We start from the raw sequence: 19,985 nt of genomic DNA, 5'->3' as shown, positions 1-19,985 counted from the left end.
TTTGGAAAATCCGGAACCGAACATAGATGGAATGGACTGGACTTCGGTTGCCTGGATCGTGCGGAACTTATATGCTTTTTTACCCCGAATTTGCAGCTTTTATCCTATGATTTTTATTTTATTTTTCATAACTAGTGATTCTATTCCGAAATGCTGCCAAAAAAAAAAAAATGAAAAAAAAATTTTTTGATCGCGGCACTGGTTAAGTCCTGAGAAGCCGTTCATTGACAAAAGGCAAAGGATTGTACACATCATGTTTCTATAGGTGAGTCTGTGGATGTTTAGATTTTTACGACTAATTTTTCTCCATTAACATGCTATTTAAATAAATTGAATGTTAATTCCTTGGACGTGATTAGAATGGATTTGTTGAGACTGAAATGGATCGCAAGTGACTGGGCCTCAGTCAGTGACAGCATCTTGAATCATAATTTTTTTTTTTTTTGAATTTTCACCTTTTGAAAGGCCATGGATAATCTTAATGTACAGTAAAAACATGCCCAACTTCTAAAATTTGGTTTCCTCTTCTAGAAACCCGAATTTTGAGCGTTTTTTAATTTTGGAAAATCGGGAACCGCACGTAGATGGAATGGACTGGACTTCGGTTGGCTGGATGGTACGGAACTTATATGCTTTTTTACGCCTAATTTGCAGCTTTTATCCTATGAATTTTATTTTATTCTTCATAACTAGTGATTTTTTTCCGAAACGTTGCAAAAAAAAAACTTTTTTTTTTATAGCGGCACTGGTTAAAGTCCTGAGAAGCCGTTCATTGACAAAAGGCAAAGGATTGTACACATCATATGTTTCTATTGGTGAGTCTGTGAATGTTTAGATTTTTACGACTAATTTTTCTCCATTAAGAATGCTATTGAGATAAATTGGATGTTGCTTGGATTTGACTGGAATGGATTGGTTGTGACTGAAATGGATTGCAAGTGACTGGGCCTCAGTCAGTGACTGGATCATGAATCATAAACATTTTTTTTTTTTTTTTTAATTTTCACCTTTTGAAAGGCCATGGATAATCTTAATGTACATTAAAAACATGCCCAACTTCTAGAATTTGGTTTCCTCTTCTAGAAACCCAAATTTTGAGCGTTTTTAAATTTTGGAAAATCCGGAACCGAACGTAGATGGAATGGACTGGACTTCGGTTGGCTGGATCGTACGGAACTTATACGCTTTTTTACCCCGAATTTGCAGCTTTTGTCCTATAATTTTTATTTTATTCTTCATAACTAGTGATTCTATTCCGAAGTGTTGCAAAAAAAAGAATGCAAAAAAAATTTTTAATTCACATGTGATTAACAATCATTGATAGCCTACATCAAAACTGAAAGGATTTGCATAAAATCGAGACTTTTGCTTTTCCAATCTAAGGTACCATTTAACATATGAAATATGAAGTCATATTTTTTTTTATGGCGGTATCCGCGTTTTCGCAATGCCGAAGAAAGCTTGATGAATTGAAAATTGGAAAATTTGCTATCGATACTTACAGTGAGGAAGGGTCCACTGCACAGTATGGGTTTCCTGTGGTAAGCTCTCACAGCACGTGGAACAAACAAAATGGCGACCAAGGAGAAGAGTAAAGTAGAGAAGAAGAAAAAATCTCGGAAACAAGCCGTGGATCTTACTTTAGAAGATGTATTAGCGGTTGGAGGAGACAAGGTTAGATATTCTTTTCTATTCAAGCTATTCTTTGTTGGGTTTTGTTTAATTGACAAAGAAAAATATTTCCAAGTCTGTCGGTCAAACCTCAAATGTTTTGAAATTTCAAAATTTTTAAGAAGTCAAAACTCTTATTTAAGCGTTTCAGAGTTTAAGAATTGACCTTGGATTCCTTTCACTGTAAAGAGTTAAGCTTTGTATTAGCATAACAGTAAGTTTAGTTAGTTATCTTAATAAAAAATATACTAAAAAAGAGTTTACTAAGTCTTTGCTATAATGTGGTGGTTGTCTTGTAGGAAGACTACGATATGATTAAAGATGTCAATGCTGACAACGAACTGACCACAGATGCTAAGGCGAAAGGGAAGTCAGTGCTCAAAAAAGATGAGGTAAAGCAAGTTAAGCAAGTTTATCAAACAGAACTTTCAATCCACTAGTTTTAAGTGGCAAACACACACTGTATAATGGAATATCCCAATTGGAGTACTTGTGTTTTCTATATGTGTGAGCTTTCAGTGTAAAAGAATGCAAGAGACACAAGGGATATTCCATGCTTTGTCATGAGAAATACTGGGAAAGGATTGGATAACTACCTCCTGCATTCTGATTGTTTGGTTGTGTCTTCATTGGTGTGGGGTAAAGGACTTATTATATAAAGGTTCTGAGGTATGACATGAATGTATTTTATTTATTCATAGATAATGTCAATGATACAAGGACTCGGGCTTGACAAAATCATTCTAGAGACAGAAGAAAAAGGGTACATATATATAAAACAAATCACTATTTATTTCTTTATAATACACTCAACAAAATCACTCAATTCTGATTGGACAAGAGGAGTACAATTAAATCCCAAATTGTACTCTGTAGAGTCCCAATTAAGTTGCATAATTTTGTTGGGCATATTATAAACAAACAATCACACAATCTTCTCGTGATGTTTTGATAAGTTCTCAAATTGGACTTGCCTAATATAAAGGCTTGTCCAAATTTGAAAACTTTCAAAACATCACTTGTACCTATGAATTCTGAGTTGTACTCAAGATCATGCGATTTCCTATACAAAGACTTTGTATAGGAAATCGCACAATCTCAAGTACAATTCAGAATTCATAGATACTTAATATAGAAATATTGACTACTATCATATATCCATTTAATATCCAAGTTTGAATTAAAGGTAGTTATATGGGTGACATATCAGTGTTATTATAAAATTGAGGTTTGGGTGAATTAACCAGACAGCAGAGTTTAGAGTAGGAAAAGAGGAAGCTAACATTAATTCCAGATGAGGCCTCAGTGACAGCATACCCCCTCTAACATATAAAAAAACAAATCTTATCGATAGCCTGAAAAAGCCTCTTGGCTGACCTAATTAAGTCAGGGCATGGCTAACACACAGATCAAATTGGAATTTAGAGTGTTGGATTTTGATTAAAAATTGATCTCTATTGCATTTTATCAAGCATTAACTGCATTTATGATACCATTGGTTATTGTCCACAGAGGGACAAAGGTAGAGGATGACAAGCTTGGAGATGAAGATAATGATGAGGATGTAGAGGAAGGTGCAGACAATAACAAAGAAAAGATTCAACCTGTAAAAGCAATCAAAAAAGAAGAAAGAAAATCAAAGAAAGAAGACACCAACAATAATTCACAGAAACAGGAACCAAAGACTGATGTTGATGATGAAGAGGATAAACAGATGACTGTTCTGCTGAAGAAGCTACTGATAAAACCTGGTGGCAAGTGGTATGATCAGGTGAGTATCCCAGGGAGAAGTTTGATATTCAGAACAACTTACTGGCATGGAAACAGTATAGTCACGGTATACGTAATCAGGACTAGTAGTTGCTCATTAGGTCTGTGTTGACATGTTAAATACAATAAATGAATAAGATAGGACACTGATTAAAAACTGTAAAGCAATAGATAGATACTTAAAGGTAAGTTTTTTTATTTTTTTATTTAAACATATAAATTCTTTAAGTTTACTCCAAAAAGGTAAGTTGTTGTGCTTGTAAAGAAACCCAAATTATGATAATTCCAATAATATTAATTGTATGAGCAGACCTGTGATATCTTTGTGCTTTAGTTCAGTGGGTGTCTGTCAGCTCACAGTCATTTCTGGCATTTGCGACAATGTCACTGCCTTATAGTTATTAAAGAACAATTCTAATAATCTTTGGTATCTATTGTTGCAGATTCCTGAAGATGCAAAATGCATGTCCTCTCCATCTTCCAGTACAATAAACAAACTACAAAAAGAGGCATTAGAGATCTGGGAGCATGACACTGAAATCTATCATAAAAGTATGGGTGACCTTCTTTTATTGTCTTTCACTTGTGCTTATAGACCAAATTCAAAACTCGCACCGATGTGAGGCTTAAGTTGTGAACAAAGGAATCTGGCGTGATTCGTGACTTTTGAATCACGTCAGATTACTTTGAGTCACGCCAGATCCCTTTGTTCACAACTTAAGCCTCACATCGGTGCGAGTTTTGAATTTGGTCTATTTTCTTTATTAAATAAGCATGGTGAAAAGTGGGTGGGCTACCTGTCTTGCAATTACCACAGGAAGCCCAGACTAGGAGAAATTGTTCATATTGTGATTACTATTTTCCAGTGAAAAGTAGTAAAGGAGCATCAGATAGTAACTGGTTAAGGACTGTAACTACATCAGGAACACTTGGAGACAAGGTTGCTGCCCTGACATTACAAGTCCAGGTAAACTGTCAATAGCCTATTCAATACCAGTACAACTTTCTTAAGAAGAAAATAGACCTAGTTTCTGTTGTCCAATTTCAAATCATGTCATTCTCTTGAGTATTATTTCTTTCCTTACAGTAAGGTTCAAGAAGACAAATTAAACATTTACAAGCCTCAAATAAAATTATGGAAAACATAATGTTTCACCATTAGACCCGCGAGGCCTTTTCTGAGATAGTGAACATGAAGCATTGTGGTCTAGCTTGGGTACAAACATGTGTTGCTTTATCATGCCTTATATGGTGATGTTTGTACCCAAGGTAGACCAAAATGCACCCTGTTTATCAAATTTATACAAGGCCTATTAAAGTAGTACCACTACTACAACATGCAGTTCTGACAGCTATTCCCTATCCTTCAGTAATTCTTATCTTTATCTGATAGATAGTGTGGTATGGATATTTTCCTGTACACAATTTGTAGTTGCTATTTTTACCATATCATGATTCTCAGGAATCTCCAGTTCATCAAGTGAAAGCACTAGACATGCTAGTTGCCATGGCAAAGAAAAAAGGCCGAAGAGAGAGCATGATGGCTATCGGTGAGAAACTAAATGACCTTCACTATAAAAATGTTTTTGCCATCAATTTTAATAAAGCAATTATTTTCTCTAGACACATTGAAAGACTTGTGGTTAGAAGATCTTCTCCCAGAAGACAGAAAATTGAAAACCTTTGTCCAGGTTTGTATTGATCATAGGATTAACCCTGGCTGGTCTAACACTCATAATCTTGAAATAACTGAGGAGAAGGTGCTACCTTTGTAATAACATTTTGAAATTGTTAGACTTTCAAATGGCTTGCATGACTATTTCAAATGGTGGTCTGGTCAGACTCTCCACACTTCATCATACCAATATTGGAGAGATGTAAAAGAACCACTAAGGATGTAAAGATACCCTGGCAGTCACCACCCTCAGTGTCTATACCTTGTACTAAAAACCACCTCATAAAACCATAGCTCATTGTAAAGCAGCTTCAATTATATCCATATAGAAAGGCCATTATATGAATCCTAAATCATTTAATTTCTTGTTTTTGTATCAAATTATATTAATATTTCAACAAAAATATCTTATGACGATAATATGTGAATCATTCCCATAGCAACCCCTTGGGTTAGTGGAAGTTACAAAGAAGAACAAGCTGTCGACAGAAGCAAGACAAACTAGACTTATACTGTGGCATTATGAAAATGTTCTCAAGCAGAAGTATGCCGATTTTGTGTCAACCTTTGAGGTTTGTTGATGTGACTAATTTGGGAATTGTATTAAAAGGTCAATCATGTAACCCTGAGCCCACCTTAAACTGAGGGGGCTGATCAATAGATGGATGTAATGTTTATAAACATTGCCATTGTGATGTTAATGTACCAACCATTTTAACAATAGGTTAAATTGTCACTTTGCTTTGTTGGATTGTCCAATAGATTCAATTTAAATAACAATTGATCAAACAAATTTCTTCATCGTTCACCTATCTATATGAACCCCAGAAATTGAATATGCATCTTTATATTATTATAAGGGTGAAGCTTCAGGTCACAATATGTGCCACAGAAGAAATGGCTTTAAATAAAAATTGAATTAAATAGTTTATTGGGATTTGTGCAGAAAAATGCAAAAAGCTTGCTTTAATCCAACACATTTTTTCCATATATAATAATTGTTTGTTGATGATAAGTGTTTGGTTTTATTTTTCCAGCCACATCTTCAAGATACAATAATAAATATTAGGAGCAAGACTTTGGGTAAGATCTGTTTATCTGTACCATCTACTAACTTAGTGATACCCATATATCCATCAGTTTATTGATCCCAATGTTTTTTGCCCCTCATCAATCAATCCATTCCTTTATTCATTTAGCCCTTCTCTTTTTATTCAATTTTATCTTTTAGTCCATTTAATTCCAAATTAATGTCTTTTTTTTTTCTGTTTACCTAGGAATTATATTCGACCTGTTATGTCAGCGACCAGAACAAGAACAGGTACCTTTAAACAGCTCCCACTCTTGTTGCCATGGCAATGATACAACTTATCATATAATGAATATTTATAATTAGCATACAGCTATAAGTAAATGATGGCATATTGCACTTGTTGGTGTTTACAAACATTAGTATTTATGATTTTAATTCCCAACCATTATCACATTAGCTCTTGCTAAGATGCTTTTGTTGATCATCTTTGTTTCTTTAAAGCAAAAGTTACTAATAAAATACTATTCAGGTGTTGCTGAAATTACTGGTCAACAAAGTTGGTGACCCTGATCGCAATGTTGCATCAAAAGCTTCTTATCTCTTGAGATCATTAGGTGAGATAATAGGATTAATGATTACATCCAATGCCATTTCCTACTTCACAGCATTCAACTTTCCCATAGAGAAAAAATCTTGCCCTGGGACCTCAACAGTCGTCCTATGTTTCATTGTCTGTCTGCACGGCTTGTTGGTCATTTTAGTGTGTAGTGGTTAACACATCAGAATAATTAAATACTGAAGACTTGAGCTTAAGTCCTGCCAAGGGCATACAATATTTTTCTTATACTGTTTATTTCAATGTTAATAAAGCCATATTCATAGTGTTGTTCATTTTCTTTTTTGATAGTTACAAAACATCCAAACATGAAGATGGTGGTCGTTAAAGAAGTGGAGCGACTACTTTTTCGTCCAAATATTAGCGACAAAGCACAGTAAGTACTACTCAGCATTATTTTATTACTGGTTGATAATAATCTGTGAATACTAAGTCTTGTTCAATTTCAGGTATTATGCTGTTTGCTTTCTGAATCAAAACATCCTCGGCAAGAATGATCATGAATTGGCCAGCCAACTTATTGCAATATACTTTACTTTTTTCAAGGTTGGTTCATGCATTAGTGACATCTTAGATATCTGTGGGGAGGGGGGAGGGGGGTGAATAGAGAACTGGATGGGTAGTAGGTGGTCAGTACATGTGTCAGGTGATGGTTAGTGGATGGTCATCAGGTGGGTAGTGGATGGTCATCAGGTGGGTAGTGGGTGGTCAGCAGACGGGTAGTGGGTGGTCATCAGATGGGTAGTGGGTGGTCAGCAGATGGGTAGTGGGTGGTCAGCAGATGGGTAGTGTTTGGTCATCAGGTGGGTAGTGGGTGGTCATCAGGTCGGTAGTGGGTGGTCATCAGATGGGTAGTGGGTGATCAGCAGATGGGTAGTGGGTGGTCAGCAGATGGGTAGTGGGTGGTCAGCAGATGGGTAGTGGGTGGTCAGCAGATGGGTAGTGGGTGGTCAGCAGATGGGTAGTGGGTGGTCAGCAGATGGGTAGTGGGTGGTCAGCAGATGGGTAGTGGGTGGTCAGCAGATGGGTAGTGGGTGGTCAGCAGATGGGTAGTGGGTGGTCAGCAGATGGGTAGTGGGTGGTCAGCAGATGGGTAGTGGGTGATCAGCAGATGGGTAGTGGGTGGTCAGCAGATGGGTAGTTGGTGATCAGCAGATGGGTAGTGGGTGGTCATCAGGTGGGTAGTGGGTGATCAGCAGATGGGTAGTAGGTGATCAGCAGATGGGTAGTGGGCAATCAGCAGAAGACATCACTTTCCCTTTTTGTCATTAATTTCAGGCATTTGTCAAAAAAGGAGAAATGGAAACAAAAATGTTGAGTGCCCTTTTAACTGGTGTCAACAGAGCTTTCCCTTTTACAAAAGGTGGGTATAGAGAAGCTAAAATCATTTCTAAACAATCAAAAACATTTATAATCATAGCAAGCCAATTCTTGTGATTTCAGATACTGAAGAAGAGAGATACAGTGAACAGATTGATATGTTGTTTAAGATTGTACATATTGGAACATTCAACACCAGCTTACAGGTGAATAATAATAATAACAATAATAATAATAATAATATAATTTATTTAGAGTCAATTACATGGGAGGTTGCTGCCTATTCTTATGAGCCAAAGGCTAATTTTAAAAATGCTGGATAAAAAAGTAGCATAAAAATCAAATATTATGTACTTATTCAATAACTATGAAATATCTAAAATTACAAAAGTTTTTGAATGAAAAAAACTTGTTTCTTTCTAGGCACTCATGCTTTTACTCCAAGTATTAGATTCAAGGTAATACTATAAATGCATCTTCACATTCAGCACTACAATCATTTATTTGTTAGGGAAGTAGGTCATCAATTAAAACAGGAAGCAATCAATTAGGTCATTCACCGAGGGAGTAACTCCTTTTTCCTCTAGCCAGAGGGCCATGGCTAAAATATTCATCACCGGATTGACCTTGATTCAGTTTAGAAGTTGTTTTTCATGAAGGGAGGAAAATTGGAGAACGTGGAGAAAAAATATAGGAAAGAATTGAAGCAACTTTACTCATATGTGATGTCTGGTAACAGGATTGAACCCCATGTATTAACAGTGCGTGCTGATTCCTTAATCAACTAGATTTTTAACTAATATAATGAATACTTTTTAAATGAACAGGCAGTCCATATCAGACAGGTATTATACAACATTGTACAGTAAGCTGTTGGATACGTCATTAGCAACATCATCTAAACAAGCCATGTTTTTAAATGTGTTGTACAAGTCTTTGAAGATTGATACTTCTGTGCCAAGAGTGAAGGTGAGTTTTGCCATTACCATCATTATTCATCATCATCATTATTTATTATCATCATTATTCATCATTCGGTTTGGGAATAACCCTCTCAACTATTTCCTAATATTTTTCTGCTATGCCAGTAGCAGACTTGTGATATTCAGTTATATATTTTTTGTGACATTTTTTGCTTTTGTTTTGTTTTATAGGCTTTTGTGAAAAGGCTTCTCCAAATTTGTAACAGTCATCAGCCGGCATTCATCTGTGGAGCACTTTACTTGGTGTCAGAGGTATTAGAAGTGTCTTGCGTTCTATGGCTTTGATCTCTGTCAGTCATACTTGAATTGGTTAAACTAGTGTCTATTGACATGGATGCTGATATGCATGACTATTCTACAGACTCATCCATCCTCCATTTATCCCTTTCCATCCACTAATTTTTTTCATACATCAATCTTTTAAAATGTCTATAAAGTAGCTCCCAAGGATCATTTGCAGAGTCACAATACAATGTCCTTCCTTCATGTCTTGATTTCTTTCTTTCTTCCAGCTGATGAAAATCAAACCCACGATAAAAAGTATGATAGAGCAACCAGAGGTAGGAGTTGAAATTATGCCAGATAAATTTAGATTGATATTCACCTTGGTATAAACAGTCTGTGGTTCTTCAGAGAATGGAGCATTGTGCTCAAATCATCTATACAGGGGCGGATCCAGAAGAAGGATGCAGTCCAGGTGAACCCCCGTCCCTCCCCAGATAAGCTAATGACCTTTTTATCAAGATTAATAACTTGATGAGCTGACTTATCTGTTTGTCCGGATCATAAATTGTACACCCCCTCCTATAAATAATCCTTAATCTTTCCCTGTTATAAAAGAACAGTAGGCTTTGGAAGGAGTGAAAGAAAATCCAAATATTCAAAAGAAGAGACCAGAAGTCCTCCCTGGGGTGGGACAGGGGGCTAAAGTGCAGTCACAACATATGTTGGTATTGCAATTCAAAAGTATTGGGGGTCAGAAGTCCTGCATACTGCAGCCCCTCTTTGCCTGACAGTTCTTACTGTGTCCAGGAAACATTAGTGCCCTTTCAACCCATGTTCCTGTGTGTGTTTAAGGAAGGAAATACTAATCCAGTATGCATTGAATAAAATATAGGAAGAAGATGAGGAAGAGCACTTTGAAGATGTACCTGATGATGATGATGATGGCAATGTTCATCCAGATGTATCATCTGATGATGAAGAGAACACAAATGATGATGCAGCCAAAACTCAAAATAATTCAACAGTTTCTACTTCAACTTCGAATCCACCAAGAAAAAGCTATGACTTTAAGTCTAGAAACCCTCTGTTCAGCAAAGCAGAGAACACTTGTATGTGGGAGATATCTGAACTGTGTGACCATTACCACCCGTCAGTCAGTCACTTCGCTAATCAGATTAGAGAGGTGAGTTATATACCTGTGTAAGGAATGGACACTATGGTATACTAAGGGAGGGAGGGGTTTGGATATCTGAACTGTGTGACCATTATCACCCATCAGTCAGTCACTTCGCTAATCAGATTAGAGAGGTGAGTTATTTACCAAAATAAGAAATGTACACTATGGTATACTAGGGGAGGGAGGGGTTAGACACTATTGTATACTAAGGGAGGGAGGGGTTGGACACTATGATATACTAAGGGAGGTAGGGTAGGGATTGCATAGCCGTACTATGTACCTATCGTCTGAATATTGTTGTTTATGTTCACAGAGTCAAGTTATAGAATACAAAGGTGACCCTCTACAGGATTTCACGCTGATGAGGTAATATTATCCACCAGTGCTATCATTATTATTACCTATTATCGTATCATTAGAGTCAAAATGGCTCAATTTATTATTCTTTCCGAGAATACAAAGATCCAGGATTCAAAATAATAACTGATTCAAAACATGAATTCTGATTGGATTATTCCATATAAGGAACACCATAAGCCAATCAGAATTCGAGTTTTGAATCGATTATTATTTTGAATACCGATTCTTGTTAATCTCGGAAAGAATAATAAATTTCAATATTTGAATAATGAAATCATTAGTGGAATCTAGGGAATAAGCTTGAGCCATTTTGACTGTAATAATTATCTTTTGTTATACTTTTGGACAGGTTTTTAGACAGATTTATTTATAAGAATCCCAAGAAAAAGATCAAAGGTAATGAAACTGCCCAGTTACAGTGAAACTATTAGAGTATGTGCAATACTAAAGACATATTAACATTTATTCGCCCTTTCTTTCTTCCTTTTATTTATTCATTTTCTCTGCTTATTTATTTTTTTCTTTCTACAGACCATGGAGGATCACTGATGCAGGTAACAATTTATTCACTGCTATATTTTCAATTCCTAGTTAAATTTGTCTCCATGATTAAGCAGAGTGAGTATAAAAATCAATGATTCTACAATTCTCTCACAGCCAAAAACACCATCTACAAGACTACAAGAAGAGCCAGGTGAGTGAGTCACCCCAGTTGATTTATTTTCTTTTTCAGTTTATCCTCATTTACCCAGTTTTTATCTTTACTGGGTTACCTGTACTTAAGGCAAATCAAGTCAAGAGACAAAATTGATATACTCTAAAGAGACCCAATGATGGAACACTCCCTTTTACTTGGGTTCAGTCCCCCCCTCCCACCCCCCAGTGTGACACCAAACAGGTATCCCATCAGAAGAAAAAATCTGCACCCAATTCTCATTGAAGAGTTTTGGTCTTACAGAAAATGTATTGACTTAGGAAAAAATGTTTAAAATTTATCTTAAACATCTTCAAGCTTCTATCTGTTTCTGTTTTTTACTTCTTCATTTTATTTTTGGATATCAAACAAGGTATTGTCAACATTGTCTGATCAGCCTTCAGCAAAATAGGTGGGTTTTTATTCTCTGGTTACCCCTCAAAGATGCAAAGTATTATGGGGATGTGAAAGTAGAGAATAAGCTAGACCAGTAGAGATGATACCAACAATTATTGGGGATTGAAGGTTTTTTATGATTCCTTTGCAGTTAATTCCAATACATTCCTAAAAAAGAAGGAAGAAGAAGTGCGAGAAGATGAATTGTTCTTTTACAGGTAACTGAGTAGTAGTCACAGTTAATGAATGTAAGGAGGGCGGGAAGGCAGGGACAGGGAGGGGGGAGGGAGGGACACTGTGGTATCATTCTATCAGAGATAGAGAAGAGGATGATAAGTATGTAAAAAGAGAGGGGAGGGGTAGTACAGGAATTTTAGAGGTTTGAACATGAATCAGGGTTGGAATGAAATAAGGTATGAAGGAAGGAGAGGGCAGCTTTAGAGAGTGTTAATTTTGATGAGAGGGAGGACGAGGTGGGTTTTTGAACAATATGGAAAAGAGACTGATTAGTATGAAGGGAGGGGATGGAAGGGGATTGATGATACTGTGCTCATTATACCATGTTTTTTTTAGATATTTCAAGGCCAAAGCAGCAAATAAGGGAGAGAAGAAAAAAGAAAATGAAGAAAATGAATCTAGTGATGATGATATTGGTAGGCCTCTAATTATTTCCATAGTAATATGGGTTACAAAGTTATTAAATTTCATTATTTGTTCATTATTTATTTTTTGTTTTGTTAGATATCGTACAAGATGAAAGTACGAGTCTTGAGTTTGACTTTGCAAGGTTGGTTGGATTCCTCATGTATAATTTTTCCATTTATCTGATGCTTCATGGTAATATTTAATTATAATTATTGTTTATGGTTACTGTTTGCATTGGCTCCCAAAATATTTTGATTGGAAGAGACTTAGATTTACCTTCCTTATATTTGTTACAGAGAAGTCAAGAAATCCAAGCAAACTAATAAAAAGAAGAGCAAGAATAAGGGTGATGAAGATGACGATGAAGATGAAAATGTAGTGGAGGAAGAAGACGCATCAGATGAGGAAGGTACTGACAATCATTTCATTCCCAGTTTATTATCCACCCACATTTGTCCCATTTCATTTTCGTCTAATTGTTTTAGTATAACCTACTAATTGGCCAGATAAATGGATATAAATACTGTTGAAATTTGGTTAATTTATTTATTTTTTATTTATTTGTTTTTTTTGTTGTTTTTTTTGCGTTCTTTCGGTTTTCTATCACACCAATAGAACACTAGTAGCGAAACTAAGCCAATCAGACGCATATCATTAGTAGGTTTATACTAAATCTCCACATCTTGAGACGATTCAGGACAGTAATGGGGCATTCTTTTTTAACATTAAGTTGATTATTATAATTTTTCTTCATCGTAGAATTTGACTATGACAAAATGGACTTTTCAGACGAAGAGGAAGATCTTGAAAATGATGGTAACTGTTGCTTCTGTTTCTTATGGCAATTTTTTTGTTCTTCTTCTTAAATATTTTCTATTATTTTTCTTCCAGATTTGCAGACTCCTGGGAAAAAGAGAAAGTTTACTGATAAAGATTATGAAAAAGTAATTTCACACAATTTACTTCATTTTTTTCTTTTTGGTCACTTTATTTTTCGGGAAGTGTGGAAAACATACGAAATCTTGACCCTCAAATGGCTTTCGAATTAAGAGCACTATCATTGGCTTTTATTAGACACTGTTATGCCTATTGATTGGTCGATTGTGGAAGCCATTTGAAAGTCCTTGACTCAAATATTTTTACAAAATTAGATTACTAATATTTATATATTTAACAGGCTTTGTTAGAGAATATCAGTTCTGATGAATTTGAATCAGATGAGGAAGGAAAAGACAAAAAAGGAAAATCCAAGAAAAAGCAAAAACGTCAAGGGTATGTGAAAATAGATTTTGCTGTTATGTCTTCAACTACTTTGTTGTAAACATTTATCCGAGGTAGTGTTGAGCAGAATTCACTAACGAATTTTATAACTATTAAGCCCTTGTTGTGAATGCTTTGATTTGTTGTAATGGATTTTCATACGTACTACCAAATTTTGGTTGTTTTTGAAACGCTAATTTTGTCATTTTAGGGATGAAGATATCAGCTCACTATTTGCTTCTGCCGATGAGGTAAGAAACAAGATGTTGTATAGAACTTGGCTTCCATCTATCAACGTCATCAATGCCAATATCATCAAGACCACCACCGTCATCACCACTACCACCACCATTAACACTACCATCAACATTATTAACATCACCATCATCACCAACACTTCCATCACCACTATATCACCAACACAGCTATATAATTTTCATCATCATATCATCACTATCTCTGACATTCCTCGGTGAATCACAAATCTAGTCATCATCATATTATTCTAACAGTATTTGTAAAAGCAAATGGTATTTTCTTTTGTTGTTTAGTTTGCTCATTTGTTGGAGGACTCAGCATCTGCTGGTGGGGGCAGCCACCATGATGTCTCGGGGAAAGCCAGCAACAAACAGATCTTATGGGAACAACGTACCAATCAAACATGGTCACGTGGGCGTGGACAGGGAAGAGGTAGAGGGAGGGGAAGGGGAAGGGGGAGGGGGGACAGACAAGAAAAATGCTCATTTCACAATAAAAGGGGCAAAGGCCCAGACAGAGGAAGAAGAGGACGAAAACCGGGAAGGGGTAGAAATTAAAATACGAGTGAAATAGATCTTTGAAATAACTTTTTACTGTATAAAGATTCACATGAAATCACGAAAAAATAATGATTTCATTAAACCCGTGAAATAACAGCTTTGTAATTGTTAGCAAACGAAGACTAGAAAACTATGCGGGTTACTGTAATGGGATGAAGTATATTTTGCAAATTCCCATTAAATCCTGCTATGCTATCTTCATTGTTTCGTTTACGTATTAACGGACTGAATCCGGTTTCCTTGCCGGTTGCTTTGACCAAACTTACAGAAGTTCTTCAGGAACATCGGGAACCTGAAAAAACGAACAAAATAGATGCTACAAATGCTTTCTAAAATGGCTGTTGTAAAATGACTTTGTTAAAAAAGTTTCCAAAAATTTTACCCCCCAGGGTGTAAAACTGTAGGGGGTCGTTCTATTTACCGTGACTGTGATATCAACAAGGTCATCCGCGGTGGCCTGCGACCTTTGCATGTGTTGCATGTTGTATTCAAGTGAAGTCAGCAACATAAAAAACTGTGACATCGACTCTCGCATCCTGTCAAAAAAAATTCAAACACTCAAAACTGATAAAGGATTTTACTGCAAGTTAGAAAGGTTTTGCTGTTTCTACCGACGTTTCTGCAAACTCGAAAACTACGGGGGTTTTACTGCGTATTACAGATAAGAAAAAAACCCTGCGTCTATAGTTGTCCGTTTGGATCAGAAAAGCACACCAAACGTAGTCACTGACATCTATTCTGGATATTCAATAGAGGTTTTGCACCATCACGTGACGGCAGCCATTTTAGATTGCAGGAACAATACAATCGTTTTACATGAGAAAGCAAAGGGATTTTATTGTTCTGCCATCTAACCACATGCAGTCCAAGCTGTATTATGGCGCCGGCATGTGATGTTACAAAACCTCTATTCAAGCATCAGTGTTTTTTGCATCAGGATTCTAGTTCATATTCTTTGCATTAGGTGACCAGTGCGCGGTCGATCGTATATTTAGCCAGCAGAACGAGAATTAGCAGTAATTATCTTGGATTGTTCTACTAACCAGGGTCGTGAGTTCCCTAGTACCCGTACTCAACAAAGGTCCAGACTCGGTCGTCACTCACTCACGCTTTTTTAATGCGCGCGGCGGTTTTTGGCATTTGGCTTTTTTTTTTTTTTTCGTCCTTCCCTTGATGCACCAGGAACTCACTAAGTCCTTCCCATCAAACACACATCGTGAAATCAATAAGACAAGAGAAGCGACTGGGTACGAGTCTGACAAAGTTCGGGGTGCTGGGCACGGATTGGATTACGAAATGGTGACCAAAAAAGGGTGGAAATTTCAATACACTGTCTAGAGGGAAGGAGAAGAATGTTTCCTTTGCTGACCTGTTGTCGGGAAACTTGTCAGCGTGATAAAAATCTTCCACTTTCTTTGGCTTCCAATGTGCTTCCTCTTCGAGTTCTTCCTGGACTATTAAAATCACAACAAGACTAATGATCCTTAGCTTATTTGATCTTTATTGGAGTTCTTAACTATTTTTGGACGTCCTTTTAGTTAAAGCTAGTCAGAATGAATGGAATACTTACCATCAATGTCATCATCAGATTCCTCGGAGAAAGATGACTCAAATGACTCGACATCTTCATTCCCAATCTCATCCTTCACGTGGTCAAAGAAAAGTAAATAAGGGGTTGGCACTAATATCATAGTTAATAGTCTATTAACTATGCTAATATATACCATTTTGGATAATATGAAATGTAGCGGCTTTCGAAATGTGAAAACAAAGAACTAAACTAAAAAAATTCAATCAAATATTATATAGTATAACTCATCCTATGATTTTTATTTTATTATTCATAACTAGTGATTCTATTCCAAAATTTTGCAAGAGAAATGCAAAAACATTTGCACAATTATTAACTTAACTTAGCTAACTTAACTTAGCTTCACGTAGCTAACTTAAGACTTGAATCTTTTTTTCATTTTTTGGATTGTGGCTGTAATTATGTCCTGTGAAGCCGGTCAGCAGCAAAGGTTTTTTGAAAGGACTATATACGTCATGTGTCTATAGGTGATTTTGTGAATCGCTACAGATTTTTACGACTAATTTTCTTCATTAAGATGCTACTGAGCCAAATTGAATGGAATGGATTGGTTGTGACTGAAATGGATCGCAAGTGACTGGGTGTCAGTGACTGGATCTTGAATCACAAAAAAAATTTTTTTTTTCAATTTTCACCTTTTGAAAGGCCATGGATAATCTTAATGCACAGTAAAAACATACCCAACTTCTAAAACTTGTTTTCCTCCTCTAAAAGCCTGAATTTTGAGCGTTTTTAATTTTGGAAAATCAGGAACCGTACGTAGATGGAATGGACTGGACTTCGGTTGGCTGGATCGTACGGAACTTATACGCTTTTTTACGCCGAATTTGCAGCTTTTATCCTATGATTTTTATTTTATTCTTCATAACTAGTGATTCTATTCCAAAATTTTGCAAGAGAAATGCAAAAAAATTTGCACAATTATTAACTTAACTTAGCTAACTTAACTTAGCTTAACGTAGCTAACTTAAGACTTGACTTAGCTAACTTGGCTTGGCTTGACGGAAATGAAATTCTTCCAGAAAATGTTTTGATGCGACTACATTCAATATTAGCGCGCGCTAAAACAAAATACAGAGAACCTTCCGATTCTCTTGCTAGTGAAAACCAGGCTAACTCACCCCAGCAAAGACGCTTCTTATTTGAACTCCACTCTTTTTGTGACCTTTCTCTTCCAAAGCTGCTAGGGTTCGTTGAAAGTTATCCACTAGTACAGCTACAAATAAACTGAAGCACAGAGTCACTTCTATCTTCTCTCGCTACACACACTAACCTTTATTTTTAACCTACATAGCGGGAGCTATATGATCATCTCCAGCTAGCAATCTGATAGTCTCCCTCGCATCCGTTTTTAGTGTCGGTCGTGACGACCGACACTAAAAACGGATGCGAGGGAGACTAGCAATCTGATGGAAGCTTGATAGAAATCGAGATGGACTCCCCTAGTTTTTGTTTTCTCTTCCTAAAAATACTTACTTCATAAAAATGAAATTTTCCAGGACAATGTAGATAATGAGGTATAGAATAATGTATCCATATCCTGTGAATGGAATCAGATAAATTTGGATGAACATTTAAAAATACAAAAAAAAATTTAAATCAAATATTTCTGGGGTCCATGTTTCGTCATAGCTGCCATGTTGGTGGATGGTTGACGATAACAAAACCGCCATTCCTCAGCTTTTTTGTTAGATCAACCAAAATGGGGACTGTTTCATCGTCATGTGGTTGCACCTCAAGAATTCTACATCTAAACGATCCCTAACTGTGGCGGATTTAGGGGGGGTTCATTGGGTGCAAATGAACCCCCCCACCGGCTGGTACCTTGGATTTTTTATATTTTTTAAAATAAATAAATAAAAGTATGGTACTAAGTCATGAGATTTAATATGACATGGGACTGGTGGATAGGTTATGATGAAGCAAGAGAACGTTACTGTTAACAAAAATGAACCCCCCCCCCCCCCCCCCCTCTTAAAGTCCTGGATCCGCCACTTCCTAAACTTGCGCATAACACATCAGACAAATTATAAAGAGAGGGAATAAAAAACTTGAAAAAGTGAAAAAGGATTTTATAAATTACCAGGATCTATCTTTACGACATCACTGTACATGTAGAACCAGTCATCCAGCGTGATGAGCTGGAACAGAGTAAAGAATGCTTTCCCAAGGTTACCAAATCTACTGGGCGAAATCTCGTAGAATAGTCCACGACCAATCACAGCAAACATATCTTTTATAGCAGCTAAGGAATATTATCAAGGTGACACAAGCCAGAGAGAGAAAACAAATTATCTTTATAGGTAAGTTGGAAATAGTAAGGGCGGATCCAGGAGGTGGATTGGGTTGCTAGTCAGCCCCCCTTTGGAGTTGAAAAACACTAGGTATAACAGTCACCCCACTTAAAATCGTTCTGGATTTGCCCGCACTAAGTAGGTTATCAAACCTATATAAATTCTATACTCGAACAGCCTTGAATGGATTACATTTTTATAGAGATTGAGATTTCTGTGATCAAGTTTTTGATAATAAAGGATACAAAGGAAAAGGCTCTGCAACATAACAATCGTACTGAGGGCGCGAAATGACTTGAGGACTGTTGTCATTATCACTTGTAGATTCTTTAAGAACCTAAAAGAAGGAGGAGGGATAAAAAAAATCAGACCAGTTATTCAATTGGAGGCAAAATCCCCATTCCTGCCATTTCTTTTTATTCTCACTAAGCAGAAGGAGTAAGGGAAGACGTGGGGATGGAAACCGAGGTAAAAAATTCTCTGACCGTCCCATTATGATTACATTTTTTTTTTCTTGTTCCCTCACCAACATTTTTTCAAGCTTTCCTTGATCATTTTGCTGTGTTTGAAATTAATAGTGACCCTCCTTTGAATTGAAAAAAAAAAGTGAAAGAGCGGCAAAGGGTTTGGCTAGCCCATGATCCCGAACTGGTCCTGCCCTTGTGGGTATGAATTAGACTACAGAACTTTTTACCTTATAGTCCTTAGTACTCTTAATGCTCGTAAAGCTCTGATAGCTCTGAACATACGAAGCAGCCTGAATATAGCTGCTACATCGAACGAACTGACATTCTGTACGATCAAGGGCAGAAGAAAGTCGATAGTTGTAAAGAGGACGATCAAACCATCTAGAAAAGGAAAAAACTTAGTTCTGGATTTTGCAAACATTTTTCGTGAATTAGACATAAAGGTGCAAAGATGTCGTACAACAGATTTTCTTTACCCATTATATTCCAACCACTGCTGAAGAATGCACTTCGTAAGGCGTAAAGTTTGAGAACAATTTCAACGAAGTAGATGGCAAGAAAAACGTTGTCCAACGAGGAAAAATACCATCCTAAATAATCGGAAATTTCAAAGATTTTTTCATAATGAAGTAGCTGTCATATAAAAGCTTTGAATTTCTCGGTATTGAAGCTCTCTGACTAACCTGCTTTAACAGAAATGGCTTCGTCTGTTTGGGTAACAAGAATAACAGTATTGAGGAGAATGACGACCAAGATGGCGCCGCCAAACATCTTGGACTCAGTCAATTCATAAATGAACAGACGAAATTCTCCAGCATTTTCAAGAGTTTTCGGAAGAGTATGGTGTTTTGTCATGTTGTTTGGCTATTTTGAGGAAATAAGTCGTTTTACTTACAGCTGTTTTAGTGAATTTTCAGACGACTCAAAATAGCCGCCAGCCGCCATCTTTTTTTCCAGCAATCGGCCCAGTTCCTCGTAGGCGGGCGGGGC

At 36.6% G+C, this 19,985-nt stretch overlaps 2 protein-coding genes across 2 annotated transcripts; one reads left to right on the top strand and one right to left on the bottom strand.

The window, feature by feature from the left end:
• The first annotated feature begins 199 nt into the window (after positions 1-199).
• On the top strand, positions 200-14,640 carry LOC116291120 (CCAAT/enhancer-binding protein zeta). The gene is made up of 37 exons (XM_031698243.2): positions 200-265; positions 532-616; positions 741-815; positions 1,505-1,674; positions 1,971-2,063; positions 2,373-2,434; positions 3,184-3,442; positions 3,885-3,993; positions 4,308-4,408; positions 4,904-4,991; positions 5,065-5,132; positions 5,557-5,688; positions 6,154-6,199; positions 6,394-6,437; positions 6,679-6,763; positions 7,057-7,141; positions 7,215-7,311; positions 8,044-8,128; positions 8,209-8,291; positions 8,509-8,543; positions 8,913-9,054; positions 9,240-9,320; positions 9,581-9,628; positions 10,186-10,476; positions 10,784-10,836; positions 11,180-11,226; positions 11,362-11,384; positions 11,488-11,524; positions 12,072-12,138; positions 12,494-12,573; positions 12,662-12,707; positions 12,862-12,974; positions 13,325-13,381; positions 13,457-13,509; positions 13,743-13,837; positions 14,037-14,076; positions 14,377-14,640. The coding sequence occupies exons 4-37, from the start codon at positions 1,573-1,575 to the stop codon at positions 14,638-14,640; spliced, it is 3,111 nt and encodes a 1,036-aa protein (XP_031554103.2). The 5' UTR covers positions 200-265; positions 532-616; positions 741-815; positions 1,505-1,572.
• Positions 14,584-19,945, bottom strand: LOC116291090 (cation channel sperm-associated protein 1). Its single transcript, XM_031698203.2, has 11 exons — positions 19,679-19,945; positions 19,472-19,585; positions 19,223-19,376; positions 18,774-18,865; positions 18,318-18,467; positions 17,711-17,774; positions 17,356-17,461; positions 16,214-16,286; positions 16,013-16,097; positions 15,065-15,179; positions 14,584-14,935 (listed from the first exon to the last, which is right to left on the bottom strand). Exons 1-11 carry the CDS (start codon positions 19,848-19,850, stop codon positions 14,906-14,908), a joined length of 1,155 nt encoding a protein of 384 aa, XP_031554063.2. The 5' UTR covers positions 19,851-19,945; the 3' UTR covers positions 14,584-14,905.
• Between the last annotated feature and the right edge of the window lie 40 nt (positions 19,946-19,985).

This window comes from Actinia tenebrosa, unplaced genomic scaffold, assembly GCF_029948245.1.
Source record: "Actinia tenebrosa isolate PJP-AT-01 unplaced genomic scaffold, QUT_ActTen_1.0 PGA_scaffold8__29_contigs__length_14323225, whole genome shotgun sequence".
NCBI classification, from domain to species: domain Eukaryota; kingdom Metazoa; phylum Cnidaria; class Anthozoa; order Actiniaria; family Actiniidae; genus Actinia; species Actinia tenebrosa.
This window is presented reverse-complemented; position numbering and strand designations above follow the sequence as displayed.